We start from the raw sequence: 17,471 nt of genomic DNA on the forward strand, positions 1-17,471 counted from the left end.
CGAGAGAGAATGAGGATAAATCACCACCCTTTGACTGCCGAGGGTAGAAGGGATGCTGCACTGGCGCCCTGCGGCCACTTTGCACGCCAAAGCTGTGGTGATGTTGGCTTCACTCGGGGAAAGTTCCAAAGGCTGCCGTGTCCATCAGAACCGGCAGCCGCCTACTGTACTAGCATGTTTGGGTGGGGTATCTGGGGGGGGTATTTCCCACTCAGTTTAGAAACACACGACGGCAGCAGGCGGGGGTCGGTTGACAGTGATATGTCACGCTGTTCAAGCATTTGCACTTCACTGCATAGCAAAGGTGTTTCTATTTCTCATTGCCATCACAGGCTGAGCGGCGGAAGTGGTTTGTTGATGCGTTGACATGCGATGAGAGCACACGAGCACGGCTCACGCTTGCAGGGACACTTCTTGCAAAGCGTCCAGTACTCCTTGACAGAATATCTTAGTCATTGTCAACATCGTAAGATCTTTTGGTACAAGAGCTTCAGCAAATGGGCGTCCGAAGTGTGCTATAGCCTACAAAATGCAAATGTCCCAAATCTTTGAAAAATGGCACCTCCAAACCAAAATGGTCGACTACCTGTGTGTCTCACAGCGTAGGTTCTGTGATGATTCAGGAGTCCTGTCTGATGAATGTATGTACTGCCAATTCGACGCCCTGGCGACCGTTGCTAATCCAGTATTGTCTAACTCTCCGGGGGTTGATATGAGCGGGTTTTGGGGCAATTGTGTCTGGGACCCCTAAAACAGTTATTCTCGACCGGTGGGTCATGACCCAAAAGTGGGACCTGAGACCATCGTGAGACCGGTTGGCTTGTGTTGTTGCAATAGTAATCCTGGACGATGCTGGTATCAAAACAATGCTTACAGATTAATATAGCGCAATCCCTCATTTATCGCACTTAATTCGTTCCATACCCTCCGTGATAAGTGAATATTCGCATTCATCCACTGAATCAATCGCAGCTGGACTGTTCGGGTTGTCTTAGAAGACGTTTCGGCTCTCGTCTGAGCAGGCTTCATCAGTTCATGCTGAAAGACTAGGTGGGACAAACACTAGTCAGACTAGATAGGACAGCTCTCGTCTGAGAACGTGGTGCAAGATCCAGTGTGTTTATCCTGTAAAAGAGGAGGCAGGTCCAGACAGGAATGGTTTCGCTCTCGCTCTCTTGTTACATTGGGAAACCAAGCAGCCACTGAGCAGGCGGGTGGCACAACGCCGACGGGCTCACGTTCAGGTCAAGACTCTGCGGTCACCTGCACCTCAAGCAGAAACCAAGCACTCTCCTCAGGACAAAAATGTACACTTTCTGGACATAGAAGGACAGTTTTTAAGAGGAGTGAGGGACGCCCTCTATGCTACGGTTGAGAAGCCGTCTCTGAACAGAGGGGGGGTCTGCAACACCACACATACTCATAAATGAAATATATTTGTAATTAGAGTGTAGAAAACCTGTTCACAACCTTTCAAATAAGGTTATTAGAGCCCTCTAGACATGAAATAACACCCCTATAGTCACCTTTACACTCCTATTACCCAATACAGCAGACATAATAAGAGAAAATAAGACATTTGAGACATAAATAAGACTCGTGCTTGTGTGTTTTGCTGTAAATGTGTTCCAGTGTTAGGGGAGCTGAGCGGGGGGGGGGGGGGGGGGGGGGCAGGCAGGACATGACGTTGGGGGTTCATCATTGACTTTTAGCTTGCTGTGGGTTACGGCCGTAACAGTAGCCCATGTTAGGAATTATTGTGCCTGTTGTGAGATCATTCCAACCTGCAATAAAAGTCTGTTGTTCCGGTGATCAAGTCTGGTGCTTGTGTGTCTCACCAAACATTACTGACACCTAGTGACCAGTGTAAAATACTACGTATCACCACAACATCTTTGAATGCCTTATATTTGTATTTTAGTTCATTTAGCCATTTTTATGCTTGAAAATGCTTAATTTTGGCAAAAAATACATACAATTTGCTTAAATATGCATATTTTTGACGGATAATAGGCGGTAATCAACAACGCTACAACGTGATTTGCTGATTAATATATTTTTGAAAAACCATGCTCGAGTGAAGCCCCGAAAAAGTGGCGAGGGATTACTGTACACGTAAAACGATACTCGCATCTCCAAACCCGCAAGGCATGCTGGGTAACCTCGCGGGAGCACCTCTTCCCCACTCTGGTTCACAGCTTGTCATTCAGGGCCGATGGCAGCCAAACCAGTTGAGAGTCACTCCGCTAACATGCGCAAATGTTCACTCGCAACATTTTCTTTGTCAGTAGGGTGTTTTTTCTTTGGTTTTTATTGCGTAATATATCTTGACCTACATTTTCCTCAATGGAAAAAGTCGCTCTACAGAGACAAATGCCTAAAAGGAAACACGCAGCATGCTGCTCGTGCATTTTGGGGTTTGGCACGTGAGTGGAAGTGGCAGGTTGATCTGATTAAGTGCGTCCAATAGCAGGGCAGCAGGCCAACGCCTTCTGGTGCTGCTAATCTGCCTCAAGGGATTGTTTTGCTACTTTACGCTTTTGTAGCCTCACGTGAGCCCCAAGTGCGAATGCTGGCAGTTTCAGCGAGAGCAGGGAAGACGATATGAAGGCTGAAGTCCAGCTTGTCATTTCCTTTGTGACACATTGATAAGCAGCTGTGTGGACCAACACAAAGCTTCATTAAGCGATAGAATTTCGAGTGCAGTCGTCCCTCGCTTACTGCGGTTCAGCCGTGATACATGATTCAGTGTGAATAAATGGAATATTTTAAGTAGTTAGAGCACAGAAAAAGTCTTTTTTAACATTATAGAGCCCTGTGGACATGTTATATAGTCACCTTTACACTCCTATTATTCCTTGTTTACACCACATTGTGCAACTCTTATGATGCAGCCTCGAGCTAGCAAGCTTGTGAGATAACCGGTTAGCCTCAAATTGAGTTCTTGGGAACCTGAAGGAAAACTGCACTTTTTAAAAGATGTTCGGATCATCTACAATCCTTATGTGAGACATGAACACATGTCTTTCCCTTTTTTGTGCGTTCTAAAGATATAGAAACCAATAAAAAAGAGACAGCACGTAATGGGAAACACTTACTCCGCCTATAAAGCCTTCGGCGCGTATATTAACTAAACAGTGACATTGTTATTATTATTATTATTAACATTGCTACTCTGATTGAGCTACATGACAGGCAGAGGGAGTGAGGTTTACCAGCGTACACTTGCACAGCCTCACAGGCTGGCATCCGTTACACTGATACCAAACCACACCACGCCTGCTAGCTACTAGCCGGCTAGCCACTAGCTTCACCACACACTTGCTCACAGTGCCTCAGACCACTACCAAAAAGGTAACGCTACATATTAGAGCTGCCTCCACTGCTGCTGTGCTGTTGAGTTTGAAAAAGTTAACTAGGTGGAGGCGTTTGTTTCTATGTTGCTCTGTGACATCAATGCACCCAAGAAGGAAGTTCCGCTAATGCTTAAAAGCACCGAAATATGGCAAAATACTGTAAGTATTACATGTTATCAAGAATGTACCTGTTCCTACATGCGGAAAGCATGTATACAAAACCATGAAACCTTGTTGGAGGTTTTTGGAGGTGTTGTAATAGCAGCCTTTGTAGGTGGCATATCCACACAGAAGAGAGGAAGACGTATGTTCACGTCTTACATAAGGATTGTGAATGATGGGCGAAATTCCCCCCAAAAAGTGCAGTTTTCCGTTAAGCAGCCATTAACTTACCACTTCCACACAGAATGGGAGGAGAACTTTTTTTCACTCTATCATGTGGGACCTGTCTGACTTCATGCAGTGTTAAGGTAATGTCATGTAAGCTAGTGCCACCTAGTGACCAGAATACCACACATCACTTGTATTCCAATATGTTTGGACTAATAATAGAACATAGCCTACCACAAAACAGCCATGTTATTCATTCATTCATTTCTGAAAAACCACGAAGTAGTGAGCGATCAAACCTCATCATTGGGACGACTTCATCGCTCGTCTCCTGGATAAACCTTTGTTCCGCGTCACGCCCATTGCTGACGAGCAGGAGACATGACAAGAAACGTACAGGAACTTGCTTTATGAGACAACCGCGAGGTGCTGACATGCGTACTCGTGCTGTGCAGCAACGGTCGCTCACAGAAAGCTGCACTTTGCCTCTGATTGACAGTTTGGGGGCAGTGGGGCACAGGTTGCTAAGGTACTTTGAACTTTACCAGCTGGAGTGGCGGATTGCGACGTCTGGCTGGGAGGTTCTGTGTGGGATTCATCAATGACTGTCAAACACGCCACCCGCATTCCTGCGGCTGCAGTGTTGCACCTGATGCTTCACCCCCCAATCTGTGGTATGAATCCATACCAGGAGAGGATCTGCCACTCATTTCATTAAAAATGGAGGAAACACTGTCATTTTGGCTGTTTTACAGACCAGGAGCACGTGATACTGGCCTACAGGCATGAGCCAGTACGACATTCTGATTATGATAGCCTTGAGCAAAAATAGCACGGTTTGACGGTTTCATGGGAATGTAATTCCAGCTCTAAAATGTCTTTAGTGAAAGGAGAATAAAGCCTGAAAAGGTGTTTGCCTCCTTCCTGATATCCTTTCTTACAGTTTTTAAATGAAACTTTTCATTATTAAGGGAGGAAAAACATCCAAATCTACACGTCCCTGTGTGAAAAAGTGATGGCCCCCTAAAGCTAATAAGTGGTTGGCCCCCCTTAGCAGCAACAACTGCAATCAAGCGTTTGTGATAACTTGCAATGAGTCTCTTCCAGCGCTGGGGAGGAATTTTACACAATTGTTGTCATTCAGCCACATTGGAGGCTTTTCCTTTTTAAGGTCATGCCACAGCATCTCAATAGGATTCAGGTCAGGACTTGGACTAGACCACTCCAAAGTCTTCATCCATTCAGAGGTGGACTTGCTGGTGTGTTTTGGATCATTGTCCTGCTGCAGAACCCAAGTTGCTTTCAGCTTGAGGTCACCAACATTCTCCTTCAGCACAATTCATGCTTCCATTTATCACAGCAAGTCTTCCAGGTCCTGAAGACCATCACACTACCACCACCATATTTTACTGTTGATATGATGTTCTTTTTCTGAAATGCGGTGTTACTTTTACAGCAAATGTGATGGGACACACACCTTCCAAAAAGTTCAGCTTTTGTCTCATCAGACCACAGAGTATTTTCCCAAAAGTCTTGGGGATCATCAAGATGTTTTCTGGCCTTAATGTTGTTTTTGTTCAGCAGTGGTTTTGGTCTTGGAACTCTGCCATGCAGGCCGTTTTTGCCCAGTGTCTTTCTTATGGTGGAGTCATGAACACTGACCTTAACTGAGGCAAGTGAGGCCTGCAGCTCTTTGGATGTTCTTGTGGGGTCTTTTGTGACCTCTCGGATGAGTCGTCAGTGTGCTTTTGGGGTCATTTTGGTTGGCCAGCCACTCCTGGGAAGGTTCACCACTGTTCCATGTTTTTGCCATTTGTGTATAATGGCTCTCACTGTGGTTGGCTGGAGTCCCAAAGCTTTAGAAATGACTTTATAACCTTTTCCACACTGATAGATCTCAATTCATCTCAGTTACGTTGGGGGCGCTTCATCACACCGGGACGTGTAGGTTTGTTTTTTAACAATAAAATGCTTCATTTGAAAAACACATTTTATGTTGTGTTTTCATTGACTAATATTGAAATTAGTTTGATGATTTGAAACATTTAAGTGTGACAAACATGCAAAAGAAACACTTTTTCACTGCATATTGGGTAACAGCAGTGTGAAGGTGTTATAGGGCTGTTATTTCATATGCAGAGGGCTCTAATATGTCCAAAACCTCATTTGCAAGGTTGTAAACAACTTTTCTATGCTCTCACTACGGACAATTTAGATTTTTAAATCATTCTGCAGAATTGGATGAGTTTTGTTTCTGTCTCCATCTTTAATATTTCATCGCCAGCCAGGTTCTCCTCGCCATCATTTACAACACGTGATGTATTTTCCCACCATTTTCTCCCCCACTTCCATTTTGTATTCTAATAGTATTTTTACTCAGTAGGTGATGTGATTTCAAATGTAGCGAAGAACGATACTGCAAGCAAAGCATACTTATGTGAACAACTACTCCATTAGTGAGTAAATGTAATTTGTTACTTTCCACCTCTGCTTTTAGCAGCTGTAATGTAGAACATCAAATACCAAAGCGGCCCACCCATCTTTTCATATTTCTCATACCTGTATGCAGCCTGTACAGAGTGAGCTGGAGCCTATCCCAGCTGACTGCGGGCAGCCTGAACTGGTCAGTCAATGCCAGGGCACATATAGACCAACAATCACGTTCACTAGTGGCAGAGTTAGCTGTGTACGTTACTAACACCTTATTTATCTTTCACTGTATAGCATACACTAGCACCGACTGACGGCGGCGAGGTCGACCGGTCCACATCAAAGTGTGGAATGAGGGCCACATGGTGCTCGCTGACTCGTTAGGGCTCCCTGGATCCAGTTTCACTCATAGAATAGCTGCCACTCCGAGCTCTGGGAAAAGAGCACTATTTATACCCGAGCAGAAACGCCAGTGTTGTCCAACATTAGCCTCGCTCTGAGCTTGACCTGCAGCCCAAACAGTCCAAATAAGTCCAAGGAAGCTAACAGTGATCACGCCGTGCTGCGGGATGAACGTACATAGCCATTGTTCAGGCAAGCAAGTTCAAAGGGAGGAGACATTTGTGAAGTGGAAGAAGCACAAAGACACCTGTGTAGGGCTGAGTTAGTTACCTTAAAGCTTGCCAAGAGATTCTGGACAATGCCTCCAACTTTGTGGTCACATTTTGAGGACGTTTCTGTGTCCCAGTGCTCAAAAAATGCCCATAAAGCTTGGATGAATCTGCTGAGGAAGGACTGGACAGCCTTGACCGCAGCCCAATCACATACTTTGATTTGGGGAACAGAAGATTGAAAGCGAACATCACTGACGTCCACCCCACAAATACTCCTCTGGATGAATGGACCAAACTCCACAGACATCACAATCTTGCAGAAAGTCTTCTCGGAAGAGTGAAGCTATGTCTCAAACCGAATACTGTGCATACTGTCTTCAGCCCTGTCCACTCAGGAACCTTCCTGGGATTTTTCCTTTGAAGGGTTGATTTGCATCCAACTGTGCCGCATTGCTAAATAGTTGCATGCAGAAGGAAACGCGTGACCGGGGTGAAAAGCATGTAATACACAAGGCACACCTACGTGTGGCGGCGTGAACAGGCATGCATACGGAACCACGTGACACCAAACCATAGAAGAAGAAACAACAAAGTCCGTCGTCTTACGCTTTCCTAGGCTCGTCCAGACTTGCGACAAAATGGAATTGCTTCTGCGAGTCATTTTGGGAGTCTAAGACAAGAAAATACCAGGAGAATGTCGACTGCGGGGAGTCCCGAATTAGCGTCCTGTTTGGATAGGCGGTGTCTCTGTTATAAAACCAAAATACTGCGATAAAAAGGACACACATGCAGCTATGTAGTGTATCGTTAAAGCAAGGCGGGGGGGCAGATTATCTGTAAAATGCAATGTTGCTGATTGTCCTTCAACACGTCTTCTTTCCCTCGGTTGTACGGTTCAGGAAGTGACGATTGTGCCATGTGCACGTACGTTTTCCCAGGCAATTCATGCTGCCTGCCAATCATTTCTAACATTTCCCCAAATGTTGGCTTCTCAACCATATTGAAAGGCTGCATTCCTTTTGCAATGTAGCGAGCGACACCGTCTGTGAGCGCGCACCATTTTGCGCTGTTTCGTTTTATATTTACTCCGCCGATCAAACGGCTCAGTAAGCGTTGACTGTCGGGATCAAGGCTCTGCTGCACATCCGCACTGGAGCTGTGACATTCAGCTTAGAAACTATCGCTTTTGTGCCTTCATTCCTATTTGTGTTTGCTTGCTAACTTGCTAACTGCTAGCACTCCAGCTGTGTATCCACTCGCTAGCAGCCCCCGCCTCCACGCACTGGGGGACAAAGAGGCTGAATGGCTGACAGGAGGGTTCACTCTCTCGCACAGACACATGCAGAGTGAACCCTCCTGTCATCCAGCTTGTGTGGCACAGCGAGACGAGGAAAAGGAGCAGGCATATTTGCGCATGTCAATTTATCGAGGCCATCAAAATGATCGAGATCAGTTTTTTTTATCGTTCGATGGACCGATTATCGTGACAGGCCTCGTTGCCATGAAAGTGTACTCGACCTTTAGCCAGTCATCATTACCGATCACTCCTCTCTTTCTGTCTTTGAGCATTTCTGTGTCAATTTGCACCCTTCTGTACTTACGCTTGCATCAGTCTTTTGAGTGCATAAGTGCAGTGCACTGTCAGTACCCGGTTGTTGCACTCAAAATGGGTGAGTCTGCAGCGCTGGACCAACACTACCTTCTATTATCTTGGCTATGTAGCGGAAGGGGGGACCTGACTTCAATTAACGGCGGTCAAGTCAAGTAGGGATGTTTGATATTGGCATAAAAATGAGATATTGTATCATATCGGTATCTGGTCACACTGAACTGTTTTCTGACCTGATGGGAGAATCTGCCACCTGCAGTGCTCACATGTGCCAGTGCGTCATTGCGTTCACTCTAATTAGTACACGGGCTTCGTGTTAACGACACGGCAGGTTGAACTCGGTTTCCCCTGCAGGCAGCTTGACGAGGGCTGGGATTTTCCATTGTGCTGCACAAATCCTGGAGGTGGTACACATCCTCACGGAGCTCCGCATGCAGCATCTGCATCAGCGGCTATTTCTGCATTGTACTCCCAGGAGGGACTCGACTTTGCCTGTGAAATTCCTGGCATATGTAACATGATTAACTAAAGCGGCACAGGTGGCGGACTGCCGCTAAATATTCACGCCGGCAGGGGCCATGCTGCAAACGCTCCTTTTTGAGCTGCCATTGTTGCCCTGTGCTGTGTTGCACGTTGTCATGGAGACACCTTGGCTGGCTAAGTGTGTGTGTTACTTTACTTGCAGAGATTGCAGGGCAACACCTATACCCACTCCTGCTATTAAGATAATTGGAGATGAGCAAGAACCGACGAAGGTTAAGGCATGCACGGTCCCCGGAAAAACACTTTGGTCAGTCAGACCTCCAAACTTGCAGGTTGTGAGTGCCAGACAAAGGCCCGGTTCCACCTTCTTTGCGGTTCCATTGTAGTGATGTTCTTTCAGCTCATTGTTCTACAAAGTTAATGATCAGCAGCGGATGGTTTAGCAGCTAATGGGCCAGACCTTTCCCTCAGGAAACGATGTCATTGTTCGTGTTTCCTTTCATTGATTCTTTCTTGGAGAGCAGCCTTCTCCACACTGCATCTTAGAGTGGACACGGCTTTGCAAGCGGCTCACGGCCGGCGTGACCTTGCAATGATGCCCGGCATCATGCCATGTGACAGAAGCAACTCCCGCAGATGAAGTAACAGATTGCCGACCATCCCATAAACCCATTTCCTGCTTAATCTGCCCTCAAGTGGGGGCTAAAACCCACAGAGGAGGGCATGTAAGTGTTAATCCCGACCAAATGGTCCTAATAGGCCTTTGACTGTCCCGGTCCAACATGCATGTGAAGCACACCATCCATTCAACTAGCCTATTAACGCTGAAGTTCACAGAACTGAGCCAGACTACCAGGGGCGCCAGACCTGAGGGTTGATTAAAAAACACACTGCCATCTGCTGGTTGTTTGGTAAAGATGAATGTTTACGTCTTTGGGAAGATGCTTCTCACACATTTCTCCTACCTTGTCTGTGAGGTGCAAGACTTACTAATCAAATGAAGAAACAATAAAGTTCTGCAGTGTCACAGCCTGCCTGAACCCAATGACCCCTGAAATGATTCATTGTGGCAAGCGGGCTGATATTACTCCCACCCAGCACCTCTCCTGGCTTCTCAGTCTCATAATCACCTGCTCCAGAACAGACCCGGTTACAGTAAAGTTGCTGCAGCGCACGCCAAGACAGGAAAGGCGATACGGGATATTAAATGCAATTGTGTGTCGGAACATGCGCTGAGGCCCTAACGGGGTTCACAGCGCTAAACATAGCACGTACAGTTCACTTCGTGTGCGTCATGTTCTGTTCATTGATGGCTGAATTCACACAGCGTGACTCTCGCCATTAAAAAGCAATTCGCTTTCTTCTTCTACTTCTGGTACTTGTGTTTTCACCAGCGCTGACCTTGTGGCACCAAAAGTGTTCAAACGTGCCAACAGTTAAGGACATTTTACGCTCTTCCGTTCAGTGTTTTGGTCCATCCCTCCGCAAACTATCAAAATATGAATGGCAGGGAGATCCAGTGAGTGTAAAATCATTCTCATAGATCATTGAGAGATACAACTCATCAGAGTTGTACTGACTCACAGGCGCTCGACGAAGACTCAAGTTTCACTGACTGGACGATGCCTGACAAAGATTCTTGTTTTACTGACTCACGGGTGCTCGACAAAGATTTGAGTTTTGCTGATTCAGGTGTGCTTGAAAAAGACTTGAGTTCTATTGACTCCTGGGTACTTGACAAAGACTTGAGTTTCACTGACTCACTTGTATGAGACAAAGACATGAGTTTCACTGACTCAAGGGCGCTCGACGAAGACTCAAGTTTCACTGACTCAGGGATGCCAGACAAAGATTGAAGTTTTACTGACTCAGGGGTGTCGGACATAAATTTGAGTTTCACTGACTCATGGATACTCTCTAAAAACTTGAGTTTTACTGACTCCCGGGTACTTCACAAAGACTTGGGGTTTACTGACTTGGTGATAGGACCCGAGTTTCACTGACTCATGGGTGCTCAATGAGTACTCGAGATTCACTCACTCACGTGTACTCGCCAAACACTCGCTTTTCACTGACTCTTGGGTGCTCGACATACAGACTCGAGTTTCACTGACTCACATGTACTCGACAAAGACTCAAATTTCCCTGACTCAGGGGTGCTCATTGAGCAGCTACAGCTTGACTGCTGAACATGTTGCGCATGTGCGGGTTAGCAGGTGGCCCAAGTGAATCAAGTACCATCTAAAAAAGAGCAAAAAGGGTGAAATGTAAGGAGAACAAGGTGAAATAACACTTCAGCATATTAGGTTGGAATTGGCTTGAACCTTTTGTAAGAAATGAAAATGAAAAGACCCTTTGAGTTTTTCAATATGTGGCTGTTGATGGGAAACATTTAGCACTTCTATCCGTAACCGCGGTCATCTGCACATGTCGGGCTCGAACCGACGACCACACAGCCGCACTTATTGCGAGTTAAGTTGAGACAATGAGGTAAGAGCCCTGAGCTGTAAACTCCTTGTCCAGTGCAGCTGGTCCGTTACCACCCCCCGGCCACATCGTAGAGATCAGATTCTTCCACCTTCGTCCCGAATGATGGCTCACTCTCATTTACGCCCTCAGCCCATCTTGGAAGGATTACTGCAATGGCCCCCTCGGAGGTACCACATTAAAAGACTTCAATAAACGTGCCACGTCTGCTCACAAACACCTCATCCAGAGACCATAACAACAGTCCTCCACGATGTTCACTGAATCCCACTCTGATATGGAATTCCCTTGAGTACTGGATGTGAGGTCTGCACTATGATGTATGCACTTGTTACTGAGCCTATCCCAGCAGATGTAGGGATGGGGCGGGGTAAGTCACCTGTCAATCAACTATTTACACTCACATATGGCTTCCAGTTTCACCATGTAGGTATAGTTTGACGAATGGCGCCCCCTGGTGGAGTGCTTGCCCGCAAACTGTGAAAGCACAGAGGAGGTTCAGATGTCGCGATGCTGCTCTAAATGCATCTGAGACGCTGAATGTGCTGAGTCGGCGCTGCTGTATTGACACAGAAGACTCGATAGTGAGCAAACGTGAGGCCGGTCTTCTTTCCAGGGGGTGGAGGACTTCACTAAATTCCCACCTTGTTTCCTCTCGCGGCTTTACAAGGCTGGATGACGTCGGCAGGAAGCATCTCGGAAGATTTGATGGCACCTCATGCAACCCCGAGTTTTGGGCGCCACCTGTTGCTACGGCAACCATCTGCCCTGTTTGTAAACACTCCGCTCCCTTTTTGGCTGCGTGATTGTAATCTCGGCAGGGAAGCGTGCTACTGTGGTGGTGCTCTTAGCGCAGGGCTAATAGCTGCAAAGTAAAACATGATGACTTACTTCCTGTAGATTATCGTAATGCGCAGCTGAATAAATAACACACTACTGCTGTGCTTCACTAAAACAACACAACCTGGCAATGGCATGCAAAAGTCATTAAGTCCCTGTAATGACCTTTTAGTTGTTTACGAAATTTATGAAATTGCAGACAAATGACTGCACAGTTGTCCAGCCTCAGACGTTTAGTGCACACTTTGCGGACAGTAGTGGCTTCGCCCCCCCTTCGCAAAGGTCACACAGAGGCTCCTCCATCTTTCTCTCCCTGCACTCATTTGATCCTTGTCCCTCCTGCCCTCAATCACGTTGGCAGCAGCATGAAGTCAGGCTGCAGGAATGTGCCGCTAATGCGTGCGCGTCCACATGCGGGACAGAAAAGGTTTACTTTCTTTGCAGCACACCTGCTTCCTCGCCTCGGGATTTTAACGGGCAAATGAGCAGTGAAGGACAAATGGAAACAATCATCGTGAAGTGCGAATGGGGAGTCCCAATATTGTGAGGAGAATGGCTCTGATAGCCAGTCACAGAAACATGGCTTGACCCAGAAGCGGTCCAAACTACTTCCAGGTACTTACAGAAGCTGACAGGCACCAAGAAACAAAAAGTCCTTTGAGACACATGTTTGTCTCCCTCATCCTGAAATTTCAAGTGCATTTTTACGCTGAGATAGAGAACCATCTGTTCGACTTCCTTCTCCCCCCGTGTGACCCTTTTCTAGGGACGATGTGATATATTTCTGATCCCGCTCGCAGTTTTGGCAGATATGTGATACTTGCACATGCTGAGCTGCTGTACACGTCTGTGACCTTTGGGTCTGTTGCAGCACCTCGCTTCTGGGCCATACAGCTTGCCAAACATGCTTGTGTGTGTGTGTGTGTGTGTGTGTGTGTGCGTGCATGTGTGAGTGTGTGTGTGTGTGTGCGTGCATGTGTGAGTGTGTGCGTGTGCAATGTTGACGGGACAGTTGCCATAGTTGCCAGTAAAAAGAAGCAAGACATGTTTCCGTGTATCTCTGCTACTATGTTCTATCTATGTTTTAGTGATGGGAAACTGAATTCCTTTTACAGTCTTAATGTCTCAATGACTCACTCACTGAAACGAATCGGGTACTCGATTCTCTCGAGTCAATTGTCGCAACGCGCATGCGCAGAGTTGCACCCGCAAGTTAGTGCAACTCCAGCTCGATTCTTCGTCAAGCATCCGTGATTCAGTGAAACTCGAATTTTTGTCGAGCACCTGTGACTCAGACAAACTCAAGTCTTCATCGAGTACCCCTAAGTCAGTAAAACTCAACTCTTCATCAAGCACCCGTGGGTCAATGAAACCCCAGTCTACCTCAAGCACCCGTAAGTCAGTGAAACCAGTCTTTGTCAAGCATCTGTGAATCAGTGAAACTCGAGTCTTCATCAAGGACTCACGAGTCCGTGAAACCAGATTCTTCGTTTAGTAGCTGTCAGTCTGTGAAACCCGAGTGTTTGTCATGCACCCATTAGTCAGTGAAACTGGAGTCTTTGTTGACTTTGTAGAGCACCTGTTAGTCAGTGAAACACTAGTGTTTGTCGAGCACTTGTGAGTCAGTGAAACTCGAGTCCTTGTCGAGCACCCGTGATTGAGTGAAACTAGAGTCTTTTACAAGTACCTGTGAGTCGGTGAAACTCGAGTCTTTGCCAACACATATATCAGTGAAATTGGAGACAGTGAAACCTGAGTCCTTGTCAAGCGCCCGTAAGTCAGTGAAATTTGAGTCTTTGTTGAGTACCTGTGAGTCGGTGAAACACAAGTGTTTGTTGAGCACTTGTGTGCCAGTGAAACCCGAGTCCTTGTCGAGCACCCGTGATTGAGTGAAACTTGAGTCTTTGACAAGTACCTGTGAGTCGGTGAAACTCGAGTCTTCGCCAACACATATATCAGTGAAATTGGAGTTTTCATCGAGCACCCCTGAGTCTTCGTCAAGCACTCGTGAGTCAGTGAAACCCTATTCTTTGTCGAGCACCCTGAGTCAGTGAAACTTGAGTCTTTGTTGAGTACTTGTGAGTCGGCGAAACCCGAGTATTTGTCGGGTACCTGTGAGACAGTGAAACCAGAGTCTTTGTCGAGCACTCGTGAGTCAGTGAGAACAGAGTCTTTGACAAGCACCCGTGAGCCAGTGAAATTTGAGTCTTCGTTGAGTACCTGTGAGTTGGTGAAACCAGAGTCTTCCCCTCCCCCCGAGACAGTGAAAACCGAGTCTTTGTTGAGCACCCGTGATTCAGTGAAACTCGAGTCTTTGTCGAGCACCTGTGAGTCAGTGACACTTGCGGTAGCAGGGCTGAGGAAGTGAACCCGTGTCTCCCAATTCAGTAGAAACGTGTGAGACACACACCCGTTCTGCTGGCAGCAGATGTGGGAGGGAATTACCTCAGCTCTGAATCATGTGGCGTCTCGCCTCCAGTGCGCACAATGCAATCAGTCAGCCATTTCCATCAGCGGGCCTCACACGACTGCTCGAGTCACAGACGCGCAACTGAAACGCTGCTGCAGTTATCCGGCAGATTCACAAGCGCTGAGATTTGGGTTCAGCCGAGCGGAATAGAGCGACTTTCTCAACAACATTCCATACAGTAAATCTCCAAGTTTAGAATTCGAGGTGATTTATTGCCCACTAATGGGTTTGTAAACCCTTGGAGGCCCGTGCAAATCTTTTCTTTAAGTCTGAACTCAGATAAAAGCCCAGATAAAAGGTGATGTAATGCTTCTGGCATCCTTGAGACTTTTGCTTTCGGCTGAGAAATGGTTACAGTTGATTTGCTTGTTCTGTGAATTTATCATAGCTGGGCTCATCATAATCAGCGAGACCCTGATCGGCTAGGTCGCACGGCACGTCAGCGCCAAGAAGACTTTGCTCGATGATTCATTTTATCCAAAAGTCGTCTAATTTTTCCGATTACGCCTGAGGGGGGGGACAAAGACATCGGCTGTGAATGAGTGGCAGCTTTTGGCAAAATTATCCAAGAAAATTTTGGCACTTTGTTTGTTTATTTGCGACTCTGTACTGATGACTACATTCCATTCTCCATTCATATCCAATATCGGTAAGAAAGCCAACATCAAGCATCTCAATCGTCTCCTTTCAAGACAGCAACATGCGCTCCCGAAGCAACAGCCTGGAGGATGTCACCAAAGTCAAGTTAGCCAAAGAGCAAGTGGACCCTCAGAGGCAAAACTCAGAGCGGGAGGAACCCTCAGGACGGGCAGGACGCCGGAGTCGCCACCGGGAGCCGCCAGATGACACCGGCACCATCCAACGGAATCACAAGACGACCAAGAATGGTGGGAGCGGCGCTGCAAAAGTGGGCCGGAGGGAGAAGGGAAGGGACCTTTCACGTGATGACCTGGTCTTCCTGTTGAGCTTGCTGGAGGGAGAGTTGCAGGTAAGGTGAGGGGACATCATTTCCCCATCCTGCCAAATGCTAACCTATGTTCTTCTGCCTGCAGGCCAGAGATGAAGTGATCACAGTGCTGAAAGCAGAGAAAATTGATGTTGCCCTTCTGGAAGCCAAATATGGCTTCATTGTGCCTCAAAAAGTCCTGCAGGCTCTGCAGCGAGATGCCATTCAGGGCAAAGCTGATGGCCTCCAGGAAGACATCTATGAACAACCCATGGTGGAGGTACCTGCCGACTTTTAATGATTTCTCCGTAACACAAAAAACATGGACTTGAATGTGTCCTGCGACTGTCTTGCAGCTGGACAAGCTGGTGGAGAAGCAGAGGGAGACGTACCGCCGCATGCTGGAGCAGCTGCTGATGGTGGAGCAGGCCCACAAGCAGGCCTTGTTCAAGATGGCGGACGAGAAGCGCAACCACGGCGAGTTTATGAAGAAGAGCGATGAATTCACCAACCTGCTGGAGCAGGAGCGCGAGAGGTCAGTGCCAATTATCGCAGCACCGATGCCATCAGAGGTTCTCAGTGGGTCCACCTTGTCAGAGCAAGGTAGGCAGATAATGAGAGCGTAAGGGGGGGCGGGTGCACTCGACTCCCCCTTGATTAATCAAGGGCCTGTCCTTGAGTGATGACCTCATCGCATGCCGACTGATGCGGCAGCAGCAGGGGTGTGAGAGCGAGAACGGCGTGCTAACCAGCAACAGATGTTTCCCAAAACATGACATCAGCGAGAGGCGGCATCTCGCTCGGCTTTGTTCTTCTGCAGAAAAGTCAAGGCAGTGAGCCAATTTCATGGATGTCTGTGTCTGCTGCGCCTGAAACGACCAACGAGAAAAAGACACGCAAAGGAAGTACAGTGATACCTCAGTTTTTATATACCCCGGTTTTTGTAGGGTTTGGTTTTCGACGAAATGACGCTATTTCGGTTATCGAGTGGCCAGACATTGCACCTAACCAGAGCCCCCCCTCCCTAGACGCAGAACCCGGGCTGTGCGTAGGGCCCCACGATCCATGCAAAGGATGCGCATTACTGCCTGCACTGCATGCGCACCTACTCCCCTGTGACTTCCTGGTGGTGTAATGGTACAGCTGCTACCTTTTAAGGCAGACTGTGAGGGTTCAATTGCAGCCCTGAACAGTTTTTAATTCTGTTCGCTCATTCAATACCAAAGAGTGTTTATATGTATTGTTTTAAACCCGAACGCTCGCTCCCAAAGACGTATTTATAAGCCTTTTACGTTTTTTTGCGAGAGAGGCAAAAAGAGGTGATGACGTAAGTGCATAATAAAAGAGGTGACTTTTCAAACAGTTTTAAGCCATAAAAACGGCCAGCTCGGCATGGACCTTTTGCATGTATTAACACACTCGACAGCAAGAAGGAAGTGAGCGTGGAGGCGTGCAGCATGCAGGAGGTTACACACTGTAGGGCAATGTTGCCGTCCGCGCACGCGTGCACACACACTTTAGTTCCAAATGTGAAAATTGTAAATAGTTCATGGTGTTATATTTGTACATCAATTGTTATTTTCATATAAAAAATGTGTTGTGGTGTAGTTGTTTAGATATTTCAGTTGTCACAAAAGCAAAAAAAAATGATGTCAAAGTGAAAGTTATGCTTGAAATGTAACTTTTCACAAAATGCTGCTTTTCTCCCTTTTTTTGGTTGGGAACTGATATTTTCCTGAAACGTACCTATGTTCTACTGCTGATAACGAAACAACAGAAAAAGGTAGAAACAAACTTTTTTTTCCCGATGAAAGACGAGAGTCTAATGTTTCTTTGGGCAGGTTCCATGTTTATAGAACCATACAACACAATATTCTGTGTGCCTTGAAAGATCAGTCAAAATCGT

The 17,471-nt window shown here is 46.8% G+C and overlaps 1 protein-coding gene across 2 annotated transcripts in view; it reads left to right on the forward strand.

Annotated features, from left to right (window-relative positions):
* filip1l (filamin A interacting protein 1-like) overlaps window positions 1-17,471 on the forward strand; it is a 44,675-nt gene that overhangs the window by 386 nt on the left and 26,818 nt on the right. The window contains exons 2-4 of one of the 2 annotated variants that reach the window (XM_054780305.1): window positions 15,312-15,607; window positions 15,672-15,845; window positions 15,922-16,100. In XM_054780305.1, the coding sequence (XP_054636280.1) occupies window positions 15,320-15,607; window positions 15,672-15,845; window positions 15,922-16,100 (641 nt within the window). In that variant the 5' untranslated portion in view covers window positions 15,312-15,319. Of the gene's footprint in view, window positions 1-15,311; window positions 15,608-15,671; window positions 15,846-15,921; window positions 16,101-17,471 lie in introns of those variants that run through there. The other variant, XM_054780313.1, reaches the window with a different exon arrangement.

Source organism: Dunckerocampus dactyliophorus, chromosome 1, assembly GCF_027744805.1.
Source record: "Dunckerocampus dactyliophorus isolate RoL2022-P2 chromosome 1, RoL_Ddac_1.1, whole genome shotgun sequence".
Lineage (NCBI taxonomy): Eukaryota > Metazoa > Chordata > Actinopteri > Syngnathiformes > Syngnathidae > Dunckerocampus > Dunckerocampus dactyliophorus.